Genomic DNA, 24,294 nt, shown 5'->3' with positions numbered 1-24,294 from the left:
TTCAAGAGCCCCTCCCAGGGCCCGTGCTGGGGCCCAGCCTGTTAGGTCACTGTCCCCACAACGCCAAATCCCAATATGGAGCGTTGGTTTGAGTCCTGGCTACCCTGCCTCCAATCCAGCTCTCTGCTACTGTGCCTGGGAAAGTAGCCGAAGATGGCCCAAGTACTTGTGTCCTTGCCACCCAAGTGGGAGACCTGGATGGAGTTCCTGGCTCCTGGCTTCAGCCTGGCCCAGCTCTGGCTGCTGCAGCCATCTGGGGAGTGAACCAGCAGATGGAAGATCTCTTCTCTTCCCTCTGTCTCTGTAACTCTGCTTTTCAAATCAAACAAGTAAATCTTAAAAAAAAAAAAAAAAAAAAAAAAAGTCCCATTCCAACCCAAGGAAAAACCTCCAAAACAAGGCAACTTGACTTTTCAACATTTTATTCTTATATTTGTACAGCTATATTTTACAACGCGGTAATGCAGTTTAGACACAGCCAAACCCTGTCTCCGGAGTAGTTATAACACAAGCATGACGCAGAATGGGATGAGACAAACATTCCCAAAGAGAGTTTAGTTAGTGACAACTTCAAGTCCCTGTGTCTGCCTACACTTCAAAAAGGGACGGCGCGCACTCGCCCATCATTGAAAACTTCTGTGAAAAAAGGCACCGGGAGGACACGTGGTACGGGTATATACAAACTGAAAACTAGAACGAAATTACACAGTTTTCCTTCTGCAGCTTTTTTTTGTGTTTTTTTTAATACACACTTTGTAAATTGTAAACCTTCACTTGCAAAAAAATACAAATACACCAAGGCATCTTAGACAAAATATTTTCTTACTTATACAGATGCAATACTTAAAATATTCTCTTAAGTGCTCTTTCTCAATAAAGATTCTCAGATCCGTGTCTGCCTGCAGATACAAAATCGAGCCTTTAATGCAGTTTTATATTTTTAATATATCTTTTTTAGGTTTATATATATTTATTTTATATATATATATTTATATATTTACAACTCTGCCATATATTCCTTCACCTTTGGTTAAAAAAATTAAAGCCCTCTCTTTGATAACATACTGAAGTCTAGTCTTTTAAAAGAATGCACATTTACATACAAAAGAAACATCTGTTCCCACAAAACATACACATTCCCCATTTTGTAGACCAAGTCAAGTCAGGACTCTGCGTACTCCCCGCTCTGATATATAAAATGAATCTGCTTTGTGCTGACGTGGCTCGCCTTACACACAGGAGAAGAAGCAATATTATTTTCTTAATGTTTTATGGCAGTGGGGGCAGGGGGAGCGCCACGGCTCCCCGCCCCCGGCCCCGCCCCCCACCCCCACCCCCAGCTATGATTTGCACTAGTGGATGAAAGAGGCACTGCATCAAGGGATGACGTTGTAAAGTGTTACAGTATCCTTTGGGTAGGTTCTGCGAAGGGGCTGGAGAGGAAGCGCTGCACTCCATGCTTCAGCAGGCTTTGGGCAGCTCCGGAGGCAGCTCGGTGGCCGACACTCGGTATTGTACCTTGGTGTTGGTGATGGCACCATGCTTCTGGCGCAGGTGAAGTCGCAGCTGGCTTTTGTGGCGGAAATGCAGGTTACACTTCTCGCACTGGAGGGACATGAGAGGCCACCCATTAGCTGCCGTCAACCCAGACGCACGCCACTGCTCAGAGATTGCCCCTGTGGGAGACTGGGCCAGCTCTCCCCTCCCAAAGGCCAGCTTAGGAACCCGAGAGCGTGCAGCCTCTGCTACAGGAAAGTAGGCATCATGCTAACACGTCTCTTCCCTGCCTTACTCCACAAGTTCAACACCCAAAGGCCAATCAGATGCAACCTAATTGCTCAGGTTTTCCTGAGTTGCTCTAGCCTGCAAATAACCCCTTTCCTTTGAACTTTTGTGAGATCTAGGCTTGCCACACAGCCATCCTGGTGCACTGATGCCCCCGTCACGTGGACACCACTCGGAGGTCAGTGAGCACTCTCATTATGCTCTGCCATCTTCCCTCTGTCTAGCAGAATATACTAATTATGCAATAAATCTGAACACATTTGGGCAACTGGACTACATTAGCCTGATGTCATGAAAAATTTCAATTCTAGGGTATATCTTTTAAAATGTAGTTAGAGTCCTTTGCAGAGTGTCGGCTTCCCAGAAAAGTTAATGAACCATTAGCAATTCTACTATCCTCACTTGGATTCAACGGATGGGTAATAATAGTTTTAGTGGAAAAGTTACTTAAAAGTAAAATGGATGAGAAAATGTAATGGAGTCAATCCAGATGAGATCCTGGACCCCAAGAAAATGGTATCGTAGGTAAAAATTCAGACAATTCAAAGTATGGACTTAATTCATAATCATGTTTCAGCACTGGTTCACAACTTGTGACAAACACATGACACTAAGTAAGATGTTAGCACTAGGAGAACCTGGTGCATCTGAGAACTTTCTGTACAGTCTCAACTTTTCTATAAATCCAAATCTATTCCAAAATTAAAACTATTATAAAACATGCTCACATAGAGAATATATTTAAAGTGAAAATGGAAACAGATTTAGAAAAGCAAATAAATGGAGCATGACCGCGAGTAGAGCGGCCTGCTCTTGTATCTATGTCACCCACTGCTGTGTGTCCCCCACGTCGCTTCTGTCTCTGGGCCTGGACTCTCCTTCTGTAAGGGACTGGGCCAATAGACACCAAAGATCATTCTCAGCTCTGATACCCAGCCAAAATTCCAGCAAGCCCTTAGAATAGAGATTTAGTCCATTCTTAACAGTGGGCTTGAATGAACTAGTGAACTTGATACTATCCCTCCATCAGGCAGGCACTACTCTGAGGTTGGTTTTACAGGTGAGGAAATGACAAAGAGGACAACGAATTTTCCCAAGCACCAACAGTAAGGAAGATGGCATCACTCAAAGCAGGATAAACAAGTGAATAAAAATAACCCTGCTCTTCAGGCTAACACCTGCACTGTGAGTTAGCCACTTGCTGATCACTTCCTGTGCCCATCATCACCTAGGGTGAAGCCACAAACTCCTCAAAGCCATCCTGGCAATGTGGGGGCCGATGAGCGTGGATGTGCACTGAATTCTAACAACTCTCCACTTACAGACACTGGGCTCTAAGTCCCCTAGCGTGTGCACAGGTCACAGAATATTGCCCTTGGTTGTTTTCTTTTAGTATAGAAACCCTTTTTTTTGCCCATGGAATGGTCATAAATTGGCTCACAGGCTGTAGTTGCCAAGACCTTGCTCTAGAACATGACAATCCCAGTGGCCTATCCATGGCATTGTGCTACCCAGCTGGGCACCTCCCCTTCCTCAAGATGGCCTTTCTGTTTGTCTTTTCCTTACAACATTTCTTTACTCCTAAGACAATTCTTTCTCAATCACCTTAACTCTTCTCAAATACACCTCCAGACCACAAGAGCTGTAGGCTCTCAATAAATATTTGTGCAATAAATGAATGATCTCTAAATCTATGCATCCCTAGTCTGGACTTTCTTTCCAAGATCTGTAGCCCCATTGTAAAGAGAAGCACACGGAAACCTGGGCCTATCAGGCTCAGATCCTGGTCTTCCGACCATTAGTTCAGCAGTCATTCCACTGTGTGCTTGAGATTGGAACCCCTCCCAGCTCCACTTGTGTGGCCCCACCTTCCACCTCCTCCCCCACCCTCCCAGGCTGGCCAGTGTCTTAAGACGCTTACGTACATGGTACGGCTTCTCTCCTGTGTGGATTCGCAGGTGGCTCTTCAGTGTCTGAAGGTGCCGGAACCGGGTGCCACAGATTTCACAGGGGTAGGGCTTCTCGCCAGTGTGGATGAGCACATGGGCACGGAGGTGAGCCACCTGCATGGACAGGCAAGGTATGAGCACCTGTGGTGGGTGGGCTGCAGACCTCCCAGCAGCCCCCTTGTGAGCTGCAGAGCCCTGCTCACCTGCACAAATCTGGCTCCACAAGTTTCGCATTTGTACGGCTTCTCTCCAGAGTGAATTCGGGTATGGGTTTTCAGGTTGGCTGGCCGGTTGAACTGAGCTCCACAGATGTTGCAACGATAGGGTTTCTCACCTGTTGCCAAGAGAAAGGGGAGAAGGAAAGCCGTGTTCAGTGGGGACAGTGCCACCATCCCAGGCCCCTGCATTTCAAAGCAAGCTGTCCCTCACTGAAGCCACTTGGGCTTTCTCCTTCCTTCTCCTCCTCTTTCACACACCAGCACCCTTTGCATGAGACCAGGGACGCAAGCAGCAGCAAGGTGGAGTCACCACGTGGGACACTGGAGGGGATCGTCCCCTTAGAGGCAGCTTGGCTATGAGGCCCCTCTGCCTGTGGGACGTGGACAAGTCCATCTACGGCCCTGAGCCTCAGTTTCCCTCTCTGGACCCGGAGGGGCTGATGCCGATGACCTGGGCAGGCTCTTGCAGCTGTCTCGGGACATAAGTCTGATTCATTCGACAGCTTGCTGCCTGGGAGACACAAGCAGCTGTTGCACTCTCTCCCTTTCAGAGCAAACACCCATTTCCGCCTGTGGCAACTCCAGCTGGATTCCACTGGCAAGAGGGGTGGGGCCCGGGCTCAGCAGAGGAAGCCAACCGAAGGGCTGAGCCTTCCTCCATGGAAAATTTCTGGGGTAATGAAGTCATCGAAAAGTGTCCAGGGAGAGGAAACCCAGGGCAGCAGTCGGGTTAAGGGACACGTGGTGAGGCAGTGGGCGTGGACAAGGAGCGAGTGCTTGGAGGAAATCAAGAGACCTTTAATGTGTCTCTAGCTTTGCCAAAACCTAACCCACTTTGCCTTCTTACCCTGTACAGTGGGACCCCAGCACGGGCAGGACCCCCAAGAGGAAAGGTAAGGAGCGCAGGCATGGGCCACGTCCCGAGGTGACCACCAGACAGGGTGAAGGCGCTCCTGCTCCCTGCCTCACTCCGGGGTCCCACGGCCACCCCCAACTTTCTCTACAGCTATCTCCCTCTTCTGCCCCCAAGAATGCAGGCGAGCTGAGGTGGGCGGGGCGGCGCCGTACCCGTGTGGACCGTCTTGTGGCTGGCGAGGTTGCCCTTGTAGCGGAAGGAGGCCTGGCAGCGGTCACACTTGTAGGGTTTGTCACTGTGGGTCTGCAGCGTGTGCCTCTTGAGTGAGGCCTCCTCGGAGAAGCGGCAGTCACACTCATTGCAGAAGAAGGCCCCGTTCTCTGTGGGACGGACAGGAGGGGATGCCACGGTCAGCATGAGCAAGCCAGGGAGGGCTCGAAGGCCTCTCTCCTCTGTAGCCACCCCTCCGCGCACAGCCGAGCCCCCAGACCACCTCCCACCCAACATTCGAGGGAACCCTAAGCCAAAGCCCTGTGGGGAGTTTATTTTTCTGAGCGCTCTGGGCATTGGTCACAGAGGCTGGAGACGGCAGACGGACTGGCTACCACAGAACAGAAGGGAAGCTTCAACCAGAGGGCCTCCTGCTGCCCGCACCATCCCAGGAAGGCTCAGTAGAGCTCTGCCCTCAACCGAGAGCTCGGGGATCCGCCTTTCCTCGTGGGGGCGGGGGTCTAGTTTTATTTACGTTCAGACGCAGGAGGCCCCAGGGCAAGCCCCTGAGCACGTTCCGTGCCTCTGTCTCCAAAGTCCTGCACACCTTACAAGGGCATCTTACACAACACAGAACAAAACACACGCAAGTCCATACTTGCACATCTGGACTTCCTGCCCTTAGAAAACTCTGGTGTGACCGGAAGACCAAAGGTGATGGTGGATGTGGAAGCAGAGGCCCGGAGCGCCGGAAGCCAGGCAGATCATGGCAAACCGCCAGGGGGCAGGGGGAGCTGTCCCGTGACCCCACGGCAAGCCTCTTGGTATAGGCAAGTGGATTTTTTTTCTTTCATTATAATGATTGGCAAAGAACATATAGTGGTGATTTAGCTCTGATTAGGCCCTCCTGGGCTAGCTGAGCGTTACTGTAGCCAATGCTGGGGTAACAGATTTTTTTATCTGGTTAAAAAAAAAAGGGGGTGCCAGGCACTGACTATCTAGAAACGTCAGTTTAAGAATGCAGTTAAACTCACTTAACTCAGCTAACATTTCCCGAGTCCTGCTCCATGCTAGATGCTTCCCAGGGCTGGTAGCGGATGCAGGGAGAACTATTCTACATACAAATCAGTGGCAATAGTGTGGGTACTCAGAGGCTGCCACACAAGCTACCATTGCTGAAAAGAAGAGCCAAAGACTGCTTGGCCTGTGTCCACTACCCCGAATGAACTCTCTGAGCCCATCCCTCGCTTAGGTCATCCCAGTTCCCTAAGAGGTGAAGAGCAGGGTGTTGGGTTGGCGACTTCCAAACATGCCATGGACTTCCAGCAGGCCACTTCTCCCAGTCCGAGACTGTCAATACAATGGAAACACTAAACCTCCGGCCTGCAGGGGCGCCCCTTCTCCCTGGCAAGGGAACTCACCGCAGCTGGAGTCCGAGTACTCAGACTGGGTCTCGCCCATCTCCTCGGGGAACGTGGGGCCGGCGGTGTGCAGGCACATCTCGGCATGTTGCGGGGACTGAGCTCCGCACGAGGTGCACTTAGGGGGGTGCATGTAGAGAGGCGAGTGGCTCTCACCGCTGCTGCGGGGCGAGCCCGTCAGGGACCTGTGGGCAGGAGGAAGGAAAGGCTCAGTATGGGGTAGGGCGGAGAGGGCGGAGCCTTCCACCTGAGCTCAATGCCATCCTCTCCCCGCTGTGCCCAGGCAAGCCCAGAAGTCAGAGCTGAGCTCTCCAACTATGGCTCTGGGGCCCCAGGGTCAACGCAAGCTACCTCCAATCAGCACCTGCAGGGAGATCATTGACCAGGGTCAAACCGAGCCCAAACCCCACTCCCAGTCTCAGTGTCTCCCCTTGGTACTGCAGCCCACAGCCACTCCCAGTGCAAGGAAGGTATGAGGGTCCCCTGCTGCCACATCAGGACCACTGGGATTTGTGGAATGTTATTCTGCCATAGAAGAGAACTCCCTATCGCTTCTCGGCCTTTTGGCTAAGATCAAGTGTAGAAGAGAACTCCCCCCTGCCCCATTAGGAAAAAACATATTGAAGCACAACCCACTTCCTTACGTTGGCTAATTCAATCCATAGGCACCGATCCCATACTGCTAAGAGGCTCAGCATTTCATGTGAGAAAAGATTACAGCCAAAGAACTGAGCCCAAAAGCCTGCCCAGGTACTGCCTGCCCTCAGATGCAAGCCGCCCCGGAAATCACCTGTTGACGATGGTGTTGAGCCGGCTGGCTTGCGGGATGCTGGAATCCTCCCCAGCAGCACTGAGCTTGGCCGGGGACTGGAGGTCAATGTTCTCGGGCTCCAGGGGCGGTTGGCAGGCAGCTGGGGCCGTGTAGGCTCGTGGGGACAGGCGGCCCAGCTCAGCCTGCTCGGGCCCCTCCGGCTTGGCATTCTGGTTGAGGCTGTTGAGCACAATGAACTTGTATTTCTTCCAGTTGCAGGCTTTGGGGTCGGTGGGGCTCTTGGCTGGCGGGGAGCCAGAGGCCTGGAGGATGCAGGCATTCTTGCTGCTGCAGGACTCTGTGGGCGAGTTGGGCTGGCAGTCGGATTTCTGGGGGCTCTGGGGACTGACCAGACCCTTCCGGTTCAAGGGCGCATTGGGGGGCTCGAAGTGCAGTGCAATCTCATCCTCTGAGGAGGGCCTCTCTTCTTCTTTGCCGGCCTTGTCACAGGGGAAGTAGGGGACATTCCGGGCCGAGGGGGCAGCCGGCTTGGGGCCCTCAGCCACGCTGTAGTGCATGTCATTCCGAGCCTCCTCTGGGACCGCCTCCTTGGGTGAGTGTGAGTAGATGCTGCTGTGGCACACGCCAGGGGATACCTCCAGGGCCGGCCGGTTGTACTCAGCAGGCATGGGCCTGGCACTGTCGCAGGGGAGGGCCCGCTCCTTGGGGAAGGGGTTGGCCATGGGCATGCGGGCGTCCCGCAGCTCCTCGTCGGAGAAGAGGAAGCTGCTGACCGGCAGGTGGCTGTACATGGGGTAGGAGGCGGGGGGTGTGGACAGGCCACCATACAGGCTGGGGGCAAAGGCTCTGCTCTCACACCCAGGGGCGTTCCTCAGCGGCAAGTTGTTCTCCACTACCTCCCGGCCACGGTAGGCCATGAGGTCGTGGGGCATCAGCATGCGGCTGTTGAGGAACTCTTCACGAGGAGGCTTGAGGGCAGGCACCATCTCCGCTTCACTGTGGCAGGAAAGACAGAAGGGACCGGGGCCCCGGGTCAGCACTGCTCAGGAGACGCCCTCCCAGCAGCACTGTCAGGTAACCGAGGCAACGAGATGCAGGGAATGTGGCTCCAGAGACTAGAAGGACCAGCATGACACCTTCATGACGTCACACAATCTATGGGGCTGGCTCTGTGACACAGTGCATTAAGCCACAGCTTGTGGATGACGCTGGCATCCCTTATCAGAGTGCTGCTTTGAGTCTCAGCTGCTCCACTTCAGAGCTGACTCCCTGCTAATACGCCCAGGAAAGCAATACAAGATAGCCCAAGTGCTTGGGCTCCTGCACCCATGTGGAGGACTAGGATAGAATTCCAGGCTCCTAGCTTCTTCCTTGACCAGTCCTGGTCATTGTGGCCATTTGGAGTGTGAACCAGTGGATGGAAGATCTTTCTTTCTCCCCTCTACCACCCTCCCACTCCGTCTATCTCTGTGTTGCTCTGCCTTTCAAATAAATAAAACATTAAAAAAAAAAAAAGTCTCGCAATCTACTTTACAGTAGGGGAAACTAAGCCCAGAGAAGGGAAGTGAGCTACTCACAGAATTTGTGCCTAACTGGACATGAACTCATGTGCTTAAGGCATATATGTATGCGTGCCTATGAATCTATAACTTCTCCAATGTGATAGAATTTTCTCACTTACTTAATGCTTTTAAAGCCCTTATCTCATTTCACCCATGCAAAATCCTGCAAGGAAGGAAAGGGAGGTACTATTGTCTCCATTTCACAGGAATCAGAGAGGGAAGAATTTATGCAGTGCTGGGGCCACAACATTGGACATCTAGTACCTTATAAAGAAAGGACTTGCCCATAGGCTGGCTGGAGTCACAGGGAAGGGTATGACGGAAAACAGAGAGCAAGCTCCAGAGAGGAAGCCTTGACCCTGGAACAGCCAGGCCTGGTTTACTACCCCAGATTGGCCTCTTAGTAGCTCTATGACCTGGAGCAAGTTACTTAACCAGTCAAGTTCAAAGACTACTCCATAGAAAGTCCTCCTAAATGACAGCAGTAATGTTCTCATGACTATCAGCAGCCACAGGAGACAAGAGCACTGGCTGCACATACTTGAAGGGACACTGTGTGGGTGAAGAGCAGGCCAGCTCATCAGGATCACAGTTAACAGAGCTAGAACCCATAAGTGAAGGCTAAAGGAACCAGAGGTCAATGCATCATACAGAGGAGCTTTCTAAAGGTCCAAGCAAGGCCATGGGGCTCTGGGAACACTGAGTTTCTGTCTCCAGAAGGTGTTCAAACATAGGCCAAAACCCATCTGAAAGGAGGCAATTGTCCTACAACAGTTGAATCAAAGGGTTTTCAAAAAATTAAGCCCTGAATCTCTGTCCCGCTTAGCAAAGTTCTTTTAATTCTTTGGACCTTTAAATGATAGTCATGCTTTGCCAGCCCTCAGGTAGGGCGTTAGACCAGTGAACTCATTCTATTCAACAAATGTCCTCCTTGGAGGACAGAATAGCAGAGATGATGACTAAGCAGTGCCTATAACCCTGAACCATCCATCGTCTGGCAGGCAATGAAGGCACATAGGTAACTAGTCATAATAGAAGCGTAAAGAAAAACTAAAAAATATAGGCAAACACTAAAATAAAAGGAAGGTCTCAAGGACAGACACAATCCCTCAGAACACAGGAAGAGAAGAGGAAGGGAGAGGGCTAGCCAGCATCTAAGTGCGACTACCCAGGATGGGTGCCATGGGAAGCTAATGGGAGAGAGCTATGCACAGGTCATGTCTGGAGAGCAACAAGGAGTCAAGTCTGCTTGGAGCACAGAGTTAAGACGGGCAGAAGCATGTAGTAACACTGGGAATGCAGGTTGCAACATACCTTGGAGGACTATTTTTTTTGTACATATGCATTATTAAGGGTTTCTTTTTTTAAAAAAAAGTATTAATTTTCATTTTTATTTGAAAGGCAGAGAGACAGAGATAGAAGATGGACAGAGATCTCCTATCAGCTGATTCGTTCCCCAAATGCCTGAAATAGCTGGGGCTGGGTCAAGCCGAATCTAGGATTCAGGAACTCCATCTGGGTCTCCCATATGGGTGGCAGGAACTCAAGTACTTCCTCCCAGGATGTCATTAGCAAGGAACTATATGGGAGGCTGAGCTTGGATTTGAACCTGGGCAATCTGATACAGGATGCAGGCATCCCAGTGGCATCTTAACCACAGCACCAAATACCTATGCCTAGTAAGCGCTGCTGATCAGGAATCCCCCCCTCTTTCTCCATGCCTCCCACCTAAGTGGCAGCTTACCTGGCTTTGATAAATTTCCGGCAGGTGTCCACAACATGCTCCATCTGCAGGTACATAGCTGTGGCCATTACAGCCATGATGTTGCCTTCCCGCAGATTGAGCCGAGATGTGTACATAAAGTCCAAGAGGATACAGAACCCCTCGGGGTTGATCTCGGGATCCAGATTGATCACACTAAGGTTGCATTTCAGCTGGTCTGTGAAGATGCTGTAGAACAGGCCACTGTGAAAGAAACAGATGTCCCATTATAGCAGACACAGAGAACCTGTACTGGACTGCAGTCAGCACTGACGCTCAGCCCCTCTCAGGGAGGTAGCTCCAGAATTCCTATGACAGTTACTAATAGCTGACATTATGGAGCACTCACAGTGCCTTAGAATCATTAAACGCTGTGTGTATACTACCCTGTGCCACTCACAACCATGAATCTTTACAAAGGAGCAAACTAAGATCGGAGAGACTAAATGATAGTCTCAAAGTCAGAGAGCCTGTCTCTCTTTTAGTCTTAACTGCATGGATTATCAGAGTTAAATTTAGCACCCATTTGCAATGACTATTCTTAGTCTGTATCTTTGGGATAAGCATTTCCCCTCTTGCTCCACTGAAATACCATTAAAGAGTCTACTTTATTTTTTAGGAGAAGGTGCCAATAGATAACAAATGAGTTAAAACATGCCTATATCTAAACTCTACTGCTTTTCTCAAAGTCCGTAGATTATCAGGAGGTCACTTATTCCTAGAAGATCTGAGTCAAATCTCAAGCTATGCCTTCAAGGGCCATGTTGTCTGGTGGCAGAACAAGAACTGAACTAGAACCCAGAATCCAGGGCTGTCATCTTGATTCTATTCTTTCTGATTGGCTGGCATAAGTGAGCCAGACTTCTACCAGCGAGCAGCCAGGCAACCTTGAGTGAGATACATAACTCTCTGCACCTTGGCTTCCTTATTTGCAAAGTAAGGTAAATAATAGTGCCTTCCTTACAGGTGTGTAAGAATGACAATGTAAAGGGTAGAGAGTGGTACCCCACACAGTGTAACCTTCACCACACATTATCTATGATCTTTATATTGCTATAAACCTCTGATCTCTCCACCCTGGAAAACCAGGTGCTTGTCGATGTTGGATAAGTTCTCTATAGAGATTGCTGAATGTATGTCACTTTGCCCACCAGTGCCTTTTTCTTATCATCTATAAATGGAGGCACTCATGCTAGCCATAGTTCAGAAGGCTATCAGGAAGATCCAGGGAGAAGATGTGGTATAAAATTGTTCCAAGAGCTTTAGATACTTGACAAATCAGAAGAATTCGCTTGCTTACTTTAACTCTTAAATACACTGAGCATCCATGGACGTTCAATTACAGTATAAAATAACTATAGTTACAGCATAACAGGGCAAAAGATCTCAAATTAACTTGCTTAAACTACTTAGAGAGCCTCACTTTTCATTTTTTACTGCTTAACTGAAGTTAGTCTCCATGTATGCCCCAAACTCATTTTTTTTCTTGTGGCTATGCATGATGTCTCCCCCTACTAAGCGCACAGAATGGAGACTCTTTCCTGAGAGGGCATTCATTCATTCACTTCCAAGGGAGCCTACTGTGCCAGGCCACGTACCAAGATCTGGGAACCAGGGAGACACCAGCCCAGACAGGACAAAAGGCCTCCGTGTTCCACCTGCCTGGCTTCCAGCCCCACAGTCTGCCTTCAGCTTCACTCATCCTCTCCTTCTAGAGCTCCTCACCTGCAGGCCATGAGGACTGTCTTGTGGGCTCTAAACTGCTCCCGGCTCACCACAATGACGACATCGGTCAAGATGTCACGGCTCCGGAGGCGATTAAGGTTGAGAAGAACGTCACTGGCATGGCGGGTGAACTGGATACAGCTGTCAGCCGGCGAGGCCATTTTGTCTTCACCTGAGACAAAAAAAAAAAAAAAAAAAAAAGAATCAAAATCCTATTAGTTCTCAAGAAGCTGTTTGCTGTTGACCAGAAGTAGCAGAGCAGGTGGCTCAACCTGCTAAGGTATGGAATGCAATTCGGGTCCCATCTCTGTCATTAGTCTTCATCACAGCATGACGGTGTGAACACTCTTCATCACACGATTGAGCTAGAAAGCTCTTTAGGGGGAAGCGGATGGGAAGGACTATTTGTTGAGTGTTTTTGCAACACACCAAACATGCTGCTAGGCACTGAGAAGCAGTGAGAGTGTTGCAATGGAGAGAAATCACATTTTAGCTATTACCCAGCTAGTGTGGCCCTTTTGCTAGTTGTGTGATTTGGAGCAGGTTGCTTACTGTTTCTATGCTTTGGTTTTCAAAAATACCTAGGTGGTCATAACAATTAGAGATGTGTGCCTAGCCCATAGCAAGCACTCACAAATCACAGCTGCTCTCATCAGCATCTCACTGCATTACCCCAGCCATTATCCAATGCTCTCCACTCTTAGGCTTAAGAGTTGTTAGTCTTGGTACTCCCAGGAACCCAGCACTGGCTCACTGCCGGCGAACAGAGGGAACCTAAGTTAGTCTGAACTAAGAAAAGGGTGAGGAAATGACTGACAGTCACAGCAGCGGTAAAGGAGTGAGAGCAAGGGGTGGGACAGGAGGAATTGGTTATCACTTGTCCCATCTAACGAATGGTGACAAAGTTCACAGAAACACACACACTGGCAAATTCAAAACAGTTTGTCCACGACATTTTAAAGCATATCATTTAATTGACTCACCCAATGCCTTGCTTCACAGTCCAAAATTTTGCTTAAAACCTACAAAGAGAAGAGAACAAACAGAAATGGACTTAATGAGTGTGAGATTGTCCAGTATGGTCTTATTTTAGGACACACGCATTTAGTTTTGCTTTGATAGTTGCAGCCTGCCAGTTGGTGTGGTTTTACCACAAGCTAGCGAACATTTTCCAGTTCTGCTCTTACGGAAACAACAGGCACCCAACGTTATGTGATAACAACGCTTTTATCCTAGGTACTGCGAATACGATGGCCTGTATTAATTACACACACACACACACACACACACATTTTCCTTCCAAAGTAAAAACTGTGTACCATCCAAAGGCCACTGGAGTTTATGGGGAAGAAACAAAAATAGGAAAAGTAGTTCTTTCAACATTAATACTACTAATAATGATCCTTTGGGGCCAAAATGTGCTGGATGTTATTCAAAACCTGCGCAACTATTATCTTTCCGGCCATGGAGTGATCCCACAAGGTTACAGGGTCATGATCTTTATCCCTATTTCACCGGTGACGAAACGAGACTTGGGTTCGGTGGTTTGATCGGGACAAGCAGACGGGCGGTATTTCCTGACCGTCTGAATCACGTCATACTGAACGCAGAATCTGCAGAGGACAACCTGACACGGCGTGTCTACACATTCCTTAGGAATCTTTGCTGGATTTTTCCAAGTTTCCTCTCCCCTCCCTCCTGGGCCCAAGACCAGACAGAGTGCGAAGGCTTCCAGGCTTGCGCTTCTCCCTGCTGGTGAAAGAATTAACTCTGTGGTTTAGCTGCAGAACTATCCAGGGAGCACTAAACCTTAAAGAGATTTCATGAATTATATACCCTCTCCAAATTGGTTCCTTTAAAACAAAGTCATTAAAAGCACAGGTGTAGGCCTCTCGTTTTTGATGGAATGTGGGCTGCAAAACACAGCAAGATCTGAAATGCTTTCCCCTGTTTAGAAAAGTGTAGCCCTTCAGAGCTCTTTTCTGGGTAAAAAGGGACCCGAGGCCAGTGAGGTCATGTTGGGCCACGTAGATGGTTGGTGGCCTGGCCCTCGGTCTTCTGGCTTAGATTCCTGTCCCCTTTCCAAATCCAGCTACGTGCTGTAGAACATGCAAGGCAGCACCCCGGGGTGGGTGAATCTCATGTTTAAGTTCCTTCGCCCCCAGCCCCCCCCCCCCCCCACACACACTTTGCCCCCTTCCAGGCAGCTGAATCTTACCCAATGAGCACTCTAAAATGAGAGGTTTCCTTGAGTCTGTGACCAAGCACTCGAACATTTCTCTGTGCTCCCAACTGCCAGTCACTCATTCACTGCGGCTTCAAGGTTAGTGTGTGCACGTGAGTGATGGGAGACTGGGGGAAGGGTGGGGGAGGGAGAGGGCAGAAAAAGGCAAAAAGAACCCAGCGCCTCCTCTCCCCATCCCAGCTCTAGATGGCCAGAGGGACTCATTCACTTGGTGGTCAATCCCTGGCGATCAAAGAACGCTGAAGACCATGTGCGGTTTATTTGTAAACAGCCTCCTCTTCCCCCCTGGAAGAGCTCCTCAAACACTCGGAATACCTCGCCTGCCCCTCGACCAGCTCCAACCACCAGCTCACTTGTGGATTTCCAGTCCCAGACTTCTGGAAGCACAGGAAGCCCAGATTTGCCATTTCACCGTGACAAGTGGCAATGACTCATGCCAGTTGCCAACTGAAACAAACAGCACAATTCCCCTGTGCCCAGTGTCAGATATGACCGGGGCTTTTCACCTGAAGCCTCTGCCCCGGGCTGGACAAAAAACAAACCTGCATACAATGGGACCCAGGTCCCAAGTGTGTCCCCACAGTTACCGAGTGCCTGGATTAAGGTGTGTGCGGGCACCGTCGCCTCCCCCCTGTAGGTGTGCAAACACCATCTGTACTTTTTATTTAATTTTTTTTCAGAAGCTTTAGTCCTCTCCCACCCCCTTCTGGTCTCTTATATAACAACTGCGACTTCCTACGGGGGAGGCTAGGGTTCCAGGGAGGGAGTCAGCCTTAGCCAAGATCTCAAAGCCAGTCTTCAGCCAAGTCCTAGACCAATCTCCTTACCACCAATTCCACACACAAAACTCACCCCACAAAAACAAATCGCCACGACGGCAAGGCTGTCAGCAAGAAACTGACAACGACTCGGGCGCGAACCCCAAGCCCCGCGAGGCAGCAGCGTCCCAGAGGGAGTTAAACTTCGCCGCCTCCACCCCACCCCACCCCCGCTGCCTACGAGGGCGCTCTCCTTCCGTCTATTCGATAAGGCAGAACCTCTAAGGCAGCTTTTCCAACCGAGCAGAACGAAAGAGGGGAAAACGGCAACAAAAAGAGACGCAGCAGGAAGGCGAGGGAGCGAGAGGAGCGAAAGACCCCGTCGTCTGCTCCCCGCGCCGCGGGGCTCACAACAGGCGGCCCCCTGCCCTTGCGCACGCGTCGGAGCGCCACCCGAGCTCGGCGTGCCGGGGCTAGCCTGCGCAGGCTCGCCCACCCCCACTGCACCTTACCTGTCCTCCAGAGACCGCCCACCCCCGGGGGGACCGGCGGCTGCCGCTGCCCAGCCGCCCGGAGGTCCCCGCAAGGCGCGGCGCTGTCACTGCGGCGGCCCTTAATTTAGTTACATTCAAATAAAACTTTTGGTGCACTTCGGTAGCTAACATTGTGTGTATGCCTTTTTTTTTTTTTTTTCCTGTTACGCCGTCAAGGCTGGGGGCAGTGAGGGGAATGGCACAGCCCTCTCATTCCCGGAACGCAGTCGATCTCGGCTCTGCGGATTTCACAGAACACTCTCTGCCTATCGCCGGCTCCAACAAGAAGTAACTTTCCAGGAAGCTGCCGGCCCCCGACGGCCGCCAGGATCGCCGCCTGCGCGGCGCGGGCCGCTGGGGATTCACCCGGCGAGGGGGGCGGCGCCGGGGAAGGCTCGCGGGGAACGCGGCACTCTTTCCCCTAAATCCCTCGGCCCGAGCTGCTTCCAGGGCTCTCGGAGTTCACTTGGTCCGGTCCCTCCCTCACCCCCCCCCCCATTTCTAAATGGGGGGGATTCAGACAAGTTAGCAGCAGAGCCGGGGTCTAGAACCCAGCAGTCCGGGTCCAATCTGAGGCTCGAGTTGCCCCATTCCGCCGCGCACCGGTTTTTCCCCTCCTTTTGCTTGCTCCCAACCACTCTCCCCTCCCTTCCTACCCCACGCACCCCGTGTAAGGGAATGGTTAGGTAAGACGTCAAGGTCAAAGAAATAGAATCCCTCGAGTAAAGGGTCTCCATCCTGCGCGCCCCGACCAAGTGGGAGGCCAGCTAAACCGAAAGACCCTCCCGCCACGTAGGCAAGCAGGGGACTCCAACTCCGCTTGGTCTCCGCCCAAAGTCTTTAGAATGGGAGTTGCCGGGCCGAACCTAACCAGATTGCGAGATTTCTGGGTCCGGTTTCTCCCCAGCCGTGGAGACACGGTTAGGACTCGGCCGAGGCCCGGGCGCCGACCCCAGCGCGCGCACTGGCGCACTCCAAAGTTGCCTCGCTCTCGGGTGCCCGTCCTGGGCGCCATCTCCTCAGTGATCTCGGTAGCAGTCTCGGGGAGGCGCTTTCGGGGGCCCAGGAGTGAGCTGGGAGCACCAGAGACAGCCTCCGAGGCCGCAGCCCCCTCTTAAAACCAGCGACCGGCGTCACACTGCGCCGCGCTTCCCTCCTGAACGGCGGAGGCAGGGGTCGGGGTCGGCCCGAGAACACGGGGCCTCAAAAATCCCATTTTGTGGCTTTCTCATTCCTTCTTCCGGTAGCCAAAAGGTGAAAGAGAAGGTGGAATTTAATACGGGCTGGGGCTGGGGCTGGGGATCCGGGGAGCTAGGAGCGAGTCAGCGCCCTTATTGGAAACGAGGAGTCCCGTGGTTCCGGGAGCTCGCAGCTAAGGGTGTTTTTACCGCTGCCCAACGCTAGAGGGAGCCCTTCTACCAGGCTTGAACCCGACGAGCCCCTGCCCGCCCCGCCCCTCCTGCCCATTGACCTACTTTGGCAAGAGTCTCCCGATTTGGAGAACGCCTGGCACTCCCTCCCCACCCCCACCCCACCCCCATCCTGGCTGGCCGTTGGATTATTGGTAATCTAATCACTCCAATAACTCGCTGAAAAATCCAAAGGGGGGATTTGAAAGTGCAAAGCACTGTTTGGGGCCGGGAACGAGGAATTTTAATAAGGCTAGAGCTGCCGCCGTGGAACTCGCACCAAGACTGTTGCCCGAGCGCTCCCTCGCCCAGCAGCGTCTCTGCCAAGGAGTGGCTCAAGTCTAGCCGCTGGGGTCCGGCGGCAGGGCGTGGGGTCAAATCGCGACGTTGTTTTCTCTCGGCGGTGGGGGAGGGGGGCGGGGAGGACACTCAGAGCAAGCTTTGGCGAGGGGGTAAAGCGGGTAAGGGGAGACAGCAGATCAAAGCGAATTTGATAACGCCACGGCAGCCGCTTTGGGTAACCGAGGTGTTCGGGGACATTGTGTCCTGACTTTCCCTTCTGTCACGTTTGCTGCCAGCACAGCTCCTGCAAGCCTGCAAAGCTTCTAGGAAATGCAATAAAATAGAGGGATGTGTTTTATCACCAAGATCTGAAGAGGAGCCGCAGAAAGGACGCTCCCCATACGCCCGGCTCCGGACAGCCTCCCACAAGGCCCGCAGACAACACCAACAAACCAGGTCCCTGGGCACAGATCTCTCGGCAGTCCTGGCCTGGCTGCACCGGGCTCGGCCTGCGCGCTCTCCCCCTTCCCCGCCCCCCCCCCCCAAAAAAAGCCTGCAGGGGGAGGGGAGAGGCATGATCTCTCCAAGCAAACAATGCCTTTAAAAATTCGATCTGCACAAAAGTCAGCCAAGGTCTTTATTCACGTTAATGAAGATGGAAGGCACTAACTGTCCTTGGAAAACGATGAGTCAAACTTGACCGCGCTTCAAACGCGTCCCCAGATTCATTTCCAACCCGAACAGAGGCGCGTTTCTCCGACGCGGCCCGCGACAGCTCCCGCGGAGAGAGAGAGAGAGAGAGGGAGAGAGAGGGAGAGAGGGAGGACGAACTGAATCCCCGCGGGCCGGGACGGAGAGCGGAGACGGCGGCGTCTCCGGCGGGAAGAGCGCGCAGGCCGCCGCTAGGGGCCGCCAACACACGGACGCGCGTTTGCCATCTTAAGTCGCGGGCTCTGGAAGGAGAAACTTGACCCAGGAGGTATCGTGGCGCAAATTCTGCGAGGATTACGCTCTGCCCGTCCGTTTGACGCGCGCGCGCGCGCGCGCACCACACACACACACAGCACCCGTCCACACGCGCACACCTGCTTTCTCTCCAGGCCCCTAAGCAAAGAAAGGAATGGGAAGAGTGATCTCCACATCCCAAGGCGGGCTGGGGCGCGGCGAGGCGCACCTCCGCAGGTGTGCGGGCTGAGGCCTGGCGCACCCCCTGGCACAGGCACAACCCGAGCCCCAGCCCTAGGCTCCACAGTCGGCTTTTCGTGTCTGCTACCGAGAAGCTTAGGCCTTGCTTCCTACACAAATTCCTCCGAGACTTAGGCAAGCGCTTCCAAAGTGCACTGGCAGCCACAGCTGCCTAAGGGGTTCAAATCACGGCTCTGGCTGCTGCTCTCTTCCCTTTAGATCAGGTCAAAGGAGCTGAGAGAAACTCGCCTTTGGCTGGAAGTCACTAAAGCTGGAATTCAGAAGTTAAAAATCGGTCCCGGGTCGGTTACGAATTCACCACTCACTGGCCCCCTTGCCAGGCCTGTTTGCTCAACAGTGGAAACAAAACAAAACAAAACAAAACAAAATAACAACACAAGGGCTTACGTCCTAAAAGCCCTGAGCTCTCGGAAGGACGGCTTCCTTTCACTCCCGACTGCCCCGCAGCCACAGATAGCTGGTGCGCTCCAAGCGGGTTATTTTAAGGGTTTTCAGTGGAGACACATTGTCCGCCGCGGACCGAACGTGGCGGGGCCCGAGCACCCGGGCCTTTGCCATTTCCATCCGGCTGGCCAAAACTTTGGAGGTCGAGTGCCATCTCCTCTGGGGGAGAGGCTGGTGCCTTCCGTCTGTCAGACCGAGCACCTCGCCGGACTCCTGGGGGACCCAGAGGTGAAAGGGTCGCTGTCCCCAGCCCTAGGCGAGGACCTCCCGACGCACCACTAGATGGCGGGCTCAGTCCGTCGGAGAAGTCGCCCGCGGCCACAGCCATCCGCACCCGGTCCTCCGCCACCACGCACACTTTTTCTTTTTCTGTTGGAAGTGGGGGGTGTGGTTGCCTCCAAAAACCCAGGCTGGAAAACACTTCATGGAGTGCGTGTAATTCCGATCTTCGCGATGCGCAACACCTGTAGCAACCACATGGCGGGAGCTGGCACTGCCTTCGCGCAACTGTAGGTTGACTTGTTTTCCGAAGAGCTGAACGTACTGGGTGAACTTGTCTTCCTGAAACTGGATCGCCACTCAATGGCATTAGCGGAGGTGCTTGGCAAAAAACGCTGTCTGCCCAGCAAAGAACGCCGGGGGATAAACTCCAGACCCCCGCCGCGGGAAGGGACCCTGTACCCTGGGCTTCCCCGCCCGACTGGCGGGGCAGGGAGGCTGGGGGACCGAGGGTGGTCCTTCGGTGGGGCCGCCGCTCTCGGCCTGGGGTGGGAGTGGGGGGCGGGGAGCGTTGGGAGGAGTCGTTCCTGGCTTCCCTCCAGCTACTGAGAAACAGGCCGGCTCAGCCAGAGCTCAGCACCGCGGCTGGGTGGCTGCGGCGGCTTCCCACTTGTTGCGCAGCGCTGGAAACCCGCGCGCGCCACGCTACCCGGACTCCAGGAGGCTGCCGAGCGGCCTGTCCTCCACTCCAGATCTGCCCCCCACGCCCCCACAGCCACCGCCGCCAGCACAATCACACTACTTCCAGCACCAGGGGTGGTGATTTGGGTTTTATTTTATTATTTAAAAAAAAAAATCCTCCTCATCGGAACGTTAGACGGGCAGCAAAATTCAGGTGGTCTGCGAGGTCACGTCCAGAGGGGGACGGGGACCTACCTCCCCGCCCGGAGAACTCGCCTAAATCAAGCCCACCAGCAACACCCCCCCACCCCACCCCACCCCCAATGATTAACTAGGCTATTGTGATTCCGATAGAGCTGGAAAGCAAAGTTTTTCGACTGCAATGAGAGGGGACTGCAAAGCACCTCTCAAAAAATGCTGTAGCTCCCCCTAAATCTTTAAAAATCTGCCCGAAAATTTCAAAGTGCCTCATAAGGTCCCTTCACCGTATTTTCCAGATATTTTACTTTGGCCAATAGTTTCACCCACCGAGGGGTGGCGCTGCTGCACCACCTCCTCGGGCTCTCAAGTTTTTCACAACAAAGTAGGTTGTTGAGCGTGGCTACCGACAGGGGACAGAGAGGGAAGGAAGGATTTTGACATCTGGTCATGGCTACCATTTACTCAACCAGCAACTGGAACCCTGCAAGGACTCAGCAAGAGACAACTTAAGAGTTGAGAGTCCCAGCTCTGTCCACCGAACCCTGAAGAAACCAGACAAGTAGTTTCCAGAAAGCATTGGGTAAAACCTCTCCAAAGTGACCAGGAGAGGAAAAGGACAATCGGAGAAGCCCTGCTTTTCCTGGCTGTCTCCTCCTCCGAGTGCCTAGTTGGTGTGAAAAGCATCTAGCCTTGCTGTTACTATCTACACTCCTTTAAAATCGGCTAAGGCTGCCTGCAGTATTGGAGAGTCTTCCAAATAGTAGACTGGAAACTTCTATTTATAAACGAGGGAGAGGGAATATTTCCCATCTCCAGGTTTCTATTTTGGCTTGGAGACTCAACTACAATGTTTTAAAAAGGGAATGCCCAGCTCCTGGATTTTTCCCCACTTGTTTCCTCCCTCAGAGACAAGTATCAATTTTTAACAAAAATACATATTTTAAAGGGAGAATGTGATTTCACCTCACTCCTTTGAGCTTATGTTTGTTACCTCCAGGAATAGTGTGTGGACTAGGGCCAGATGAACTTCAACTTGGGCTGCAGATTTACGAGGTTCTGTTCCAGTGCCAAGGGCTCTTGGTAGTAAATAGTGAGCAAAATAGATACCTGTCTCCTGATGGATATTGCCGGTCTCTCTCTCTCTCTCTCTTCTCTCTCAATTTATTTATCAAAACCACACACACCTTGCAAAGAAAAAGGGAAACTGTCAGTCTCTGTAGAGGAAGCCGGTGGCATCGCTCAGAGCCACAAACTGTATTTCTAAACAGCTCTCTCCCTGGTTCCCTCTCTCCTGCCCCACTTTTTTTTTTTTTTTTTCTGGACAGAAAAAAAATGCATCTACTGACCCTCACTTTACTTTTTCTTTTTTTTTTTTTTAAGCATCACAAGATGTTCCTCCCAGAAATTACAAACTGATTGGGGTGGGGGGACCCACAAAAGAAGGCATTACTTTTCTGGGGGCGATGACTGGCCTTCGGAGGCAGCCAGGGACCCTGTAACAGCTTCTACGCCCGTCTGGGGTCATGGTCCCTACTCAGCTGTCAGGACTTTCGCCAGCCACTCCGCCAAGTCTGAACCATAGCGAGGGAAGGAATACAACGGGGGGGGGGGTGCGGGGGGGTCATTTTATCCTTACAAAAAAAGAAGAAAAGAAATCCGGTGGCTTGTGTCGTTTCCTAAGGGGGAGGTTTAAAACTCATTGCCACATTAATTCCAATTTTCGCCAGGGTTTCAATAACGCCGCATAAGAAAGGCAACGCAACCCGCAGTTCTCAGACAGTTACCACGGTCACTACCTCCGGCAGTGGGGTGGCCCCTCGCTGCTGTCTCCCCCCGAGCGCAGCCCATCTCCAAGGCTCCAGCTCCCTACCCTCTCCCGCCCCGGGCCGCCGCCGCCGCCGCCATCCCCTACTCCTGCTCCCTCGAGGAGAGCCACAGGTTGCAAATCCAACCAACCTCGCAGTCTTATTTTTTTTTTCCCCCAAAATCACTCACAAAGCTCTCCCTTTCGCGCCCGCTCCACCCGCACTCGGTGCCCCAGGCAGAGCCACAGAGTGCCCTTCTCCCCCTCCGGGCTCCTGCCGGTCAGGAACGCGGGCGGGCTCGGGCTCGGTCCTTCCACTCGCCCGGAGTGAGGACCTCGGCACTCCGAAGCCTGCTGGCGTCCGCCACGCTCAGGCCAGCCGTTGCCTATTTTTTTTTTTTTTTAATACAGAGCTTGCACCACGGGAAAAAAAAAATAAAGTAAAATAGAATTTAGGAAAAGGAGGGAACAGCCATCGGGAGCCAACACAGAGTCACGCAGCGCCCAAAATACAAACACCGTGGCCACCAGAAATCCCGCCACCTCCTCCTCGCTCGCCTGGGCTGTCCTGTCAAGGTGCCCCGAGTCCCCGCACGCGGAGAGGCACCGCAGGTGCAAACGCACACCCCTTTCCCATCCCCGGCTCCCCCAAATCCCTGTCCCACCATCAGCCCATCTCCTCGGGATGAGCAAAGGGAGCGCGCGGGGCTGCCCGACTCCCTCGACTACAACCAAGAAAGAATAATTTCCAAAAGTATTCAACACCCCCGCCCCCTTGCAAGCTAAACCTCCCCAAAACACCAGAGGACGGGGACCACCAAAGCACTCGTCCCTCGCTAGGAAGACCACGGCTCTGAAAGGAAATCGCAGGCACGATACTTCATCTGGGTTTATGACCAAAAGAAAAAAAAAAAAAAGCAGCGGCAGCGGCAGCAGCAGCCAACACCAAACACCCGAGGAGTTCGCTCGCGTTTTTTCCTCCCAAATCTCGGCTCGGCTCGGAGGCGGGGAATCTGAGGGACCGAGGCCGGTGGAAGGGAGCCAGCGGGGCGAGCGAGCGAGCGAGCGAGCGGGCAGCCTCCCTCCTCGCCTCCCGGAGTTCCCCGGGAGCACGGGCCGAGGGGAAGGCAGGGGAGGCGAGGGAGAGGCGGAGGGAGGGAGGGAAGGCGAGGCCGGAGCGAGGAGCGAGCAGCGAGCAGCGAGGCAGGCGGTTTGCAAGCGAGAGGGCGCGGACAGACACAGCCGCACGAATCCAGCACGATCACAAGCCGTACGCAAGTAGCAGCAGCAGCAGCAGCAGAAGCCGAGGGCGCGAGCGCGCGTCCTCTGCGCCGTCTGCGGCCACACAGCCCCAGACTGGCCCGAGCCACCCCCCGAACACGGTCTGCTCCTCTCCGCTCCGGCCGCCCCCTAGCTCCCCTCCTTCCTCTCCTCCACCTCCTCTTCAAAAAACCAAAACAACACAAGGGAGGGTGGCCAAAGCCTCCCGAAACCGGCCGGTTCCCTCAAAGACAACAACAACAACAATAATAAATACATAAAAATCTAGATCCTCGAGTGGGAGAGACGTGGGACTAATCTTCGGCATTTATTTTAACACCTGACAGCTAGAATAAATAAATATATACATTCATATCAATAGATACACATAGGAAACTTGGAGCCAAAGCATTTGGCAAGAGCGGAAAAAAAAGAATTAAAAGGTAAAATAATGATTATGAGCAGCGGCGGCGGCAGCGGCACCAGCGGCACCAGCGGCGGCGGCGGCAGCAGCAGCAGCGGCGGCAGCAACAGCAATAATCACCTGGTGTCCGGCCTTTCCTAGAAACTTCTTGCATCACCACTTCTAAGAACCCCAGTTCTAAGAATCAACAGAGCTCAATTCTCGGAATTTGAGCTGCGGACTTTACCACTGCCGCGTGGCAGGGGAGGACTCGGTGTCAGCTCTCCGGGAGTTTTGCCTCCTCCGCCCCATGAAATACCCCCAAAGCCGCACTTTCTTTCCACGAGCTGGCGTATTTCAAAGTCCTCGCAAGACAGACGACTCGGATTTGGGGGTTCCAGCTCGGGGTCCGAGGGGCCAGAAGGCGGCCCTCCCTCCCCGGCCCGCGGACGATGGTACGGCCTGCTCCGCCACCATCACGTGGGCGCCTCCTCTGTGACGTCGGCGTCTTCGCTGTAGCAAAGCTCGGCCTCTGGAATTCTGAGAACTAATTTGCTATTCGGTGACATAAGAGGGGGAGTGCGCTTTG

General features: G+C 52.7%; 1 protein-coding gene and 1 long non-coding RNA gene across 7 annotated transcripts; one reads left to right on the top strand and one right to left on the bottom strand.

The window, feature by feature from the left end:
* Window positions 1–405: 405 nt before the first annotated feature.
* BCL6 (BCL6 transcription repressor) lies at window positions 406–24,031 on the bottom strand. Of its 6 annotated transcripts, none has more exons than XM_008266642.4 (10): window positions 23,847–24,031; window positions 13,244–13,282; window positions 12,261–12,432; window positions 10,518–10,739; window positions 7,230–8,207; window positions 6,440–6,624; window positions 5,021–5,188; window positions 3,938–4,068; window positions 3,711–3,848; window positions 406–1,605 (listed from the first exon to the last, which is right to left on the bottom strand). In XM_008266642.4, the coding sequence occupies exons 3-10, from the start codon at window positions 12,419–12,421 to the stop codon at window positions 1,462–1,464; spliced, it is 2,127 nt and encodes a 708-aa protein (XP_008264864.1). In that variant the 5' UTR covers window positions 12,422–12,432; window positions 13,244–13,282; window positions 23,847–24,031; the 3' UTR covers window positions 406–1,461. The 6 variants fall into 6 exon arrangements, with proteins under 6 accessions (XP_008264864.1, XP_069929278.1, XP_069929279.1 ...); XM_070073177.1 differs by lacking the exon at window positions 23,847–24,031 and adding an exon at window positions 18,922–23,839; XM_070073178.1 differs by lacking the exon at window positions 23,847–24,031 and adding an exon at window positions 19,081–23,839.
* On the top strand, window positions 11,387–15,925 carry LOC138849492 (uncharacterized). The gene is made up of 2 exons (XR_011388365.1): window positions 11,387–11,476; window positions 12,251–15,925. It is a non-coding gene; the product is annotated as an uncharacterized lncRNA (long non-coding RNA).
* Window positions 24,032–24,294: the final 263 nt, after the last annotated feature.

Source organism: Oryctolagus cuniculus, chromosome 4, assembly GCF_964237555.1.
Source record: "Oryctolagus cuniculus chromosome 4, mOryCun1.1, whole genome shotgun sequence".
In the NCBI taxonomy this organism is placed as follows: Eukaryota; Metazoa; Chordata; class Mammalia; order Lagomorpha; family Leporidae; genus Oryctolagus; species Oryctolagus cuniculus.
The sequence above is the reverse complement of the archived record's forward strand: the minus strand, read 5'-3'. Positions and strand labels throughout refer to the sequence as shown.

Bases quoted from the DNA above. Each gene is read 5' to 3' on its own strand.
- BCL6 (XM_008266642.4), bottom strand. From the start codon at position 12,421: ATGGCCTCGCCGGCTGACAGCTGTATCCAGTTCACCCGCCATGCCAGT. The intron at 8,208-10,517 runs GTAAGCTGCCAC...TTCCTGCCACAG, and splicing joins CGGAAATTTATCAAAGCCAG to TGAAGCGGAGATGGTGCCTG. The intron at 5,189-6,439 runs GTGAGTTCCCTT...TCCGTCCCACAG, and splicing joins GTACTCGGACTCCAGCTGCG to AGAACGGGGCCTTCTTCTGC.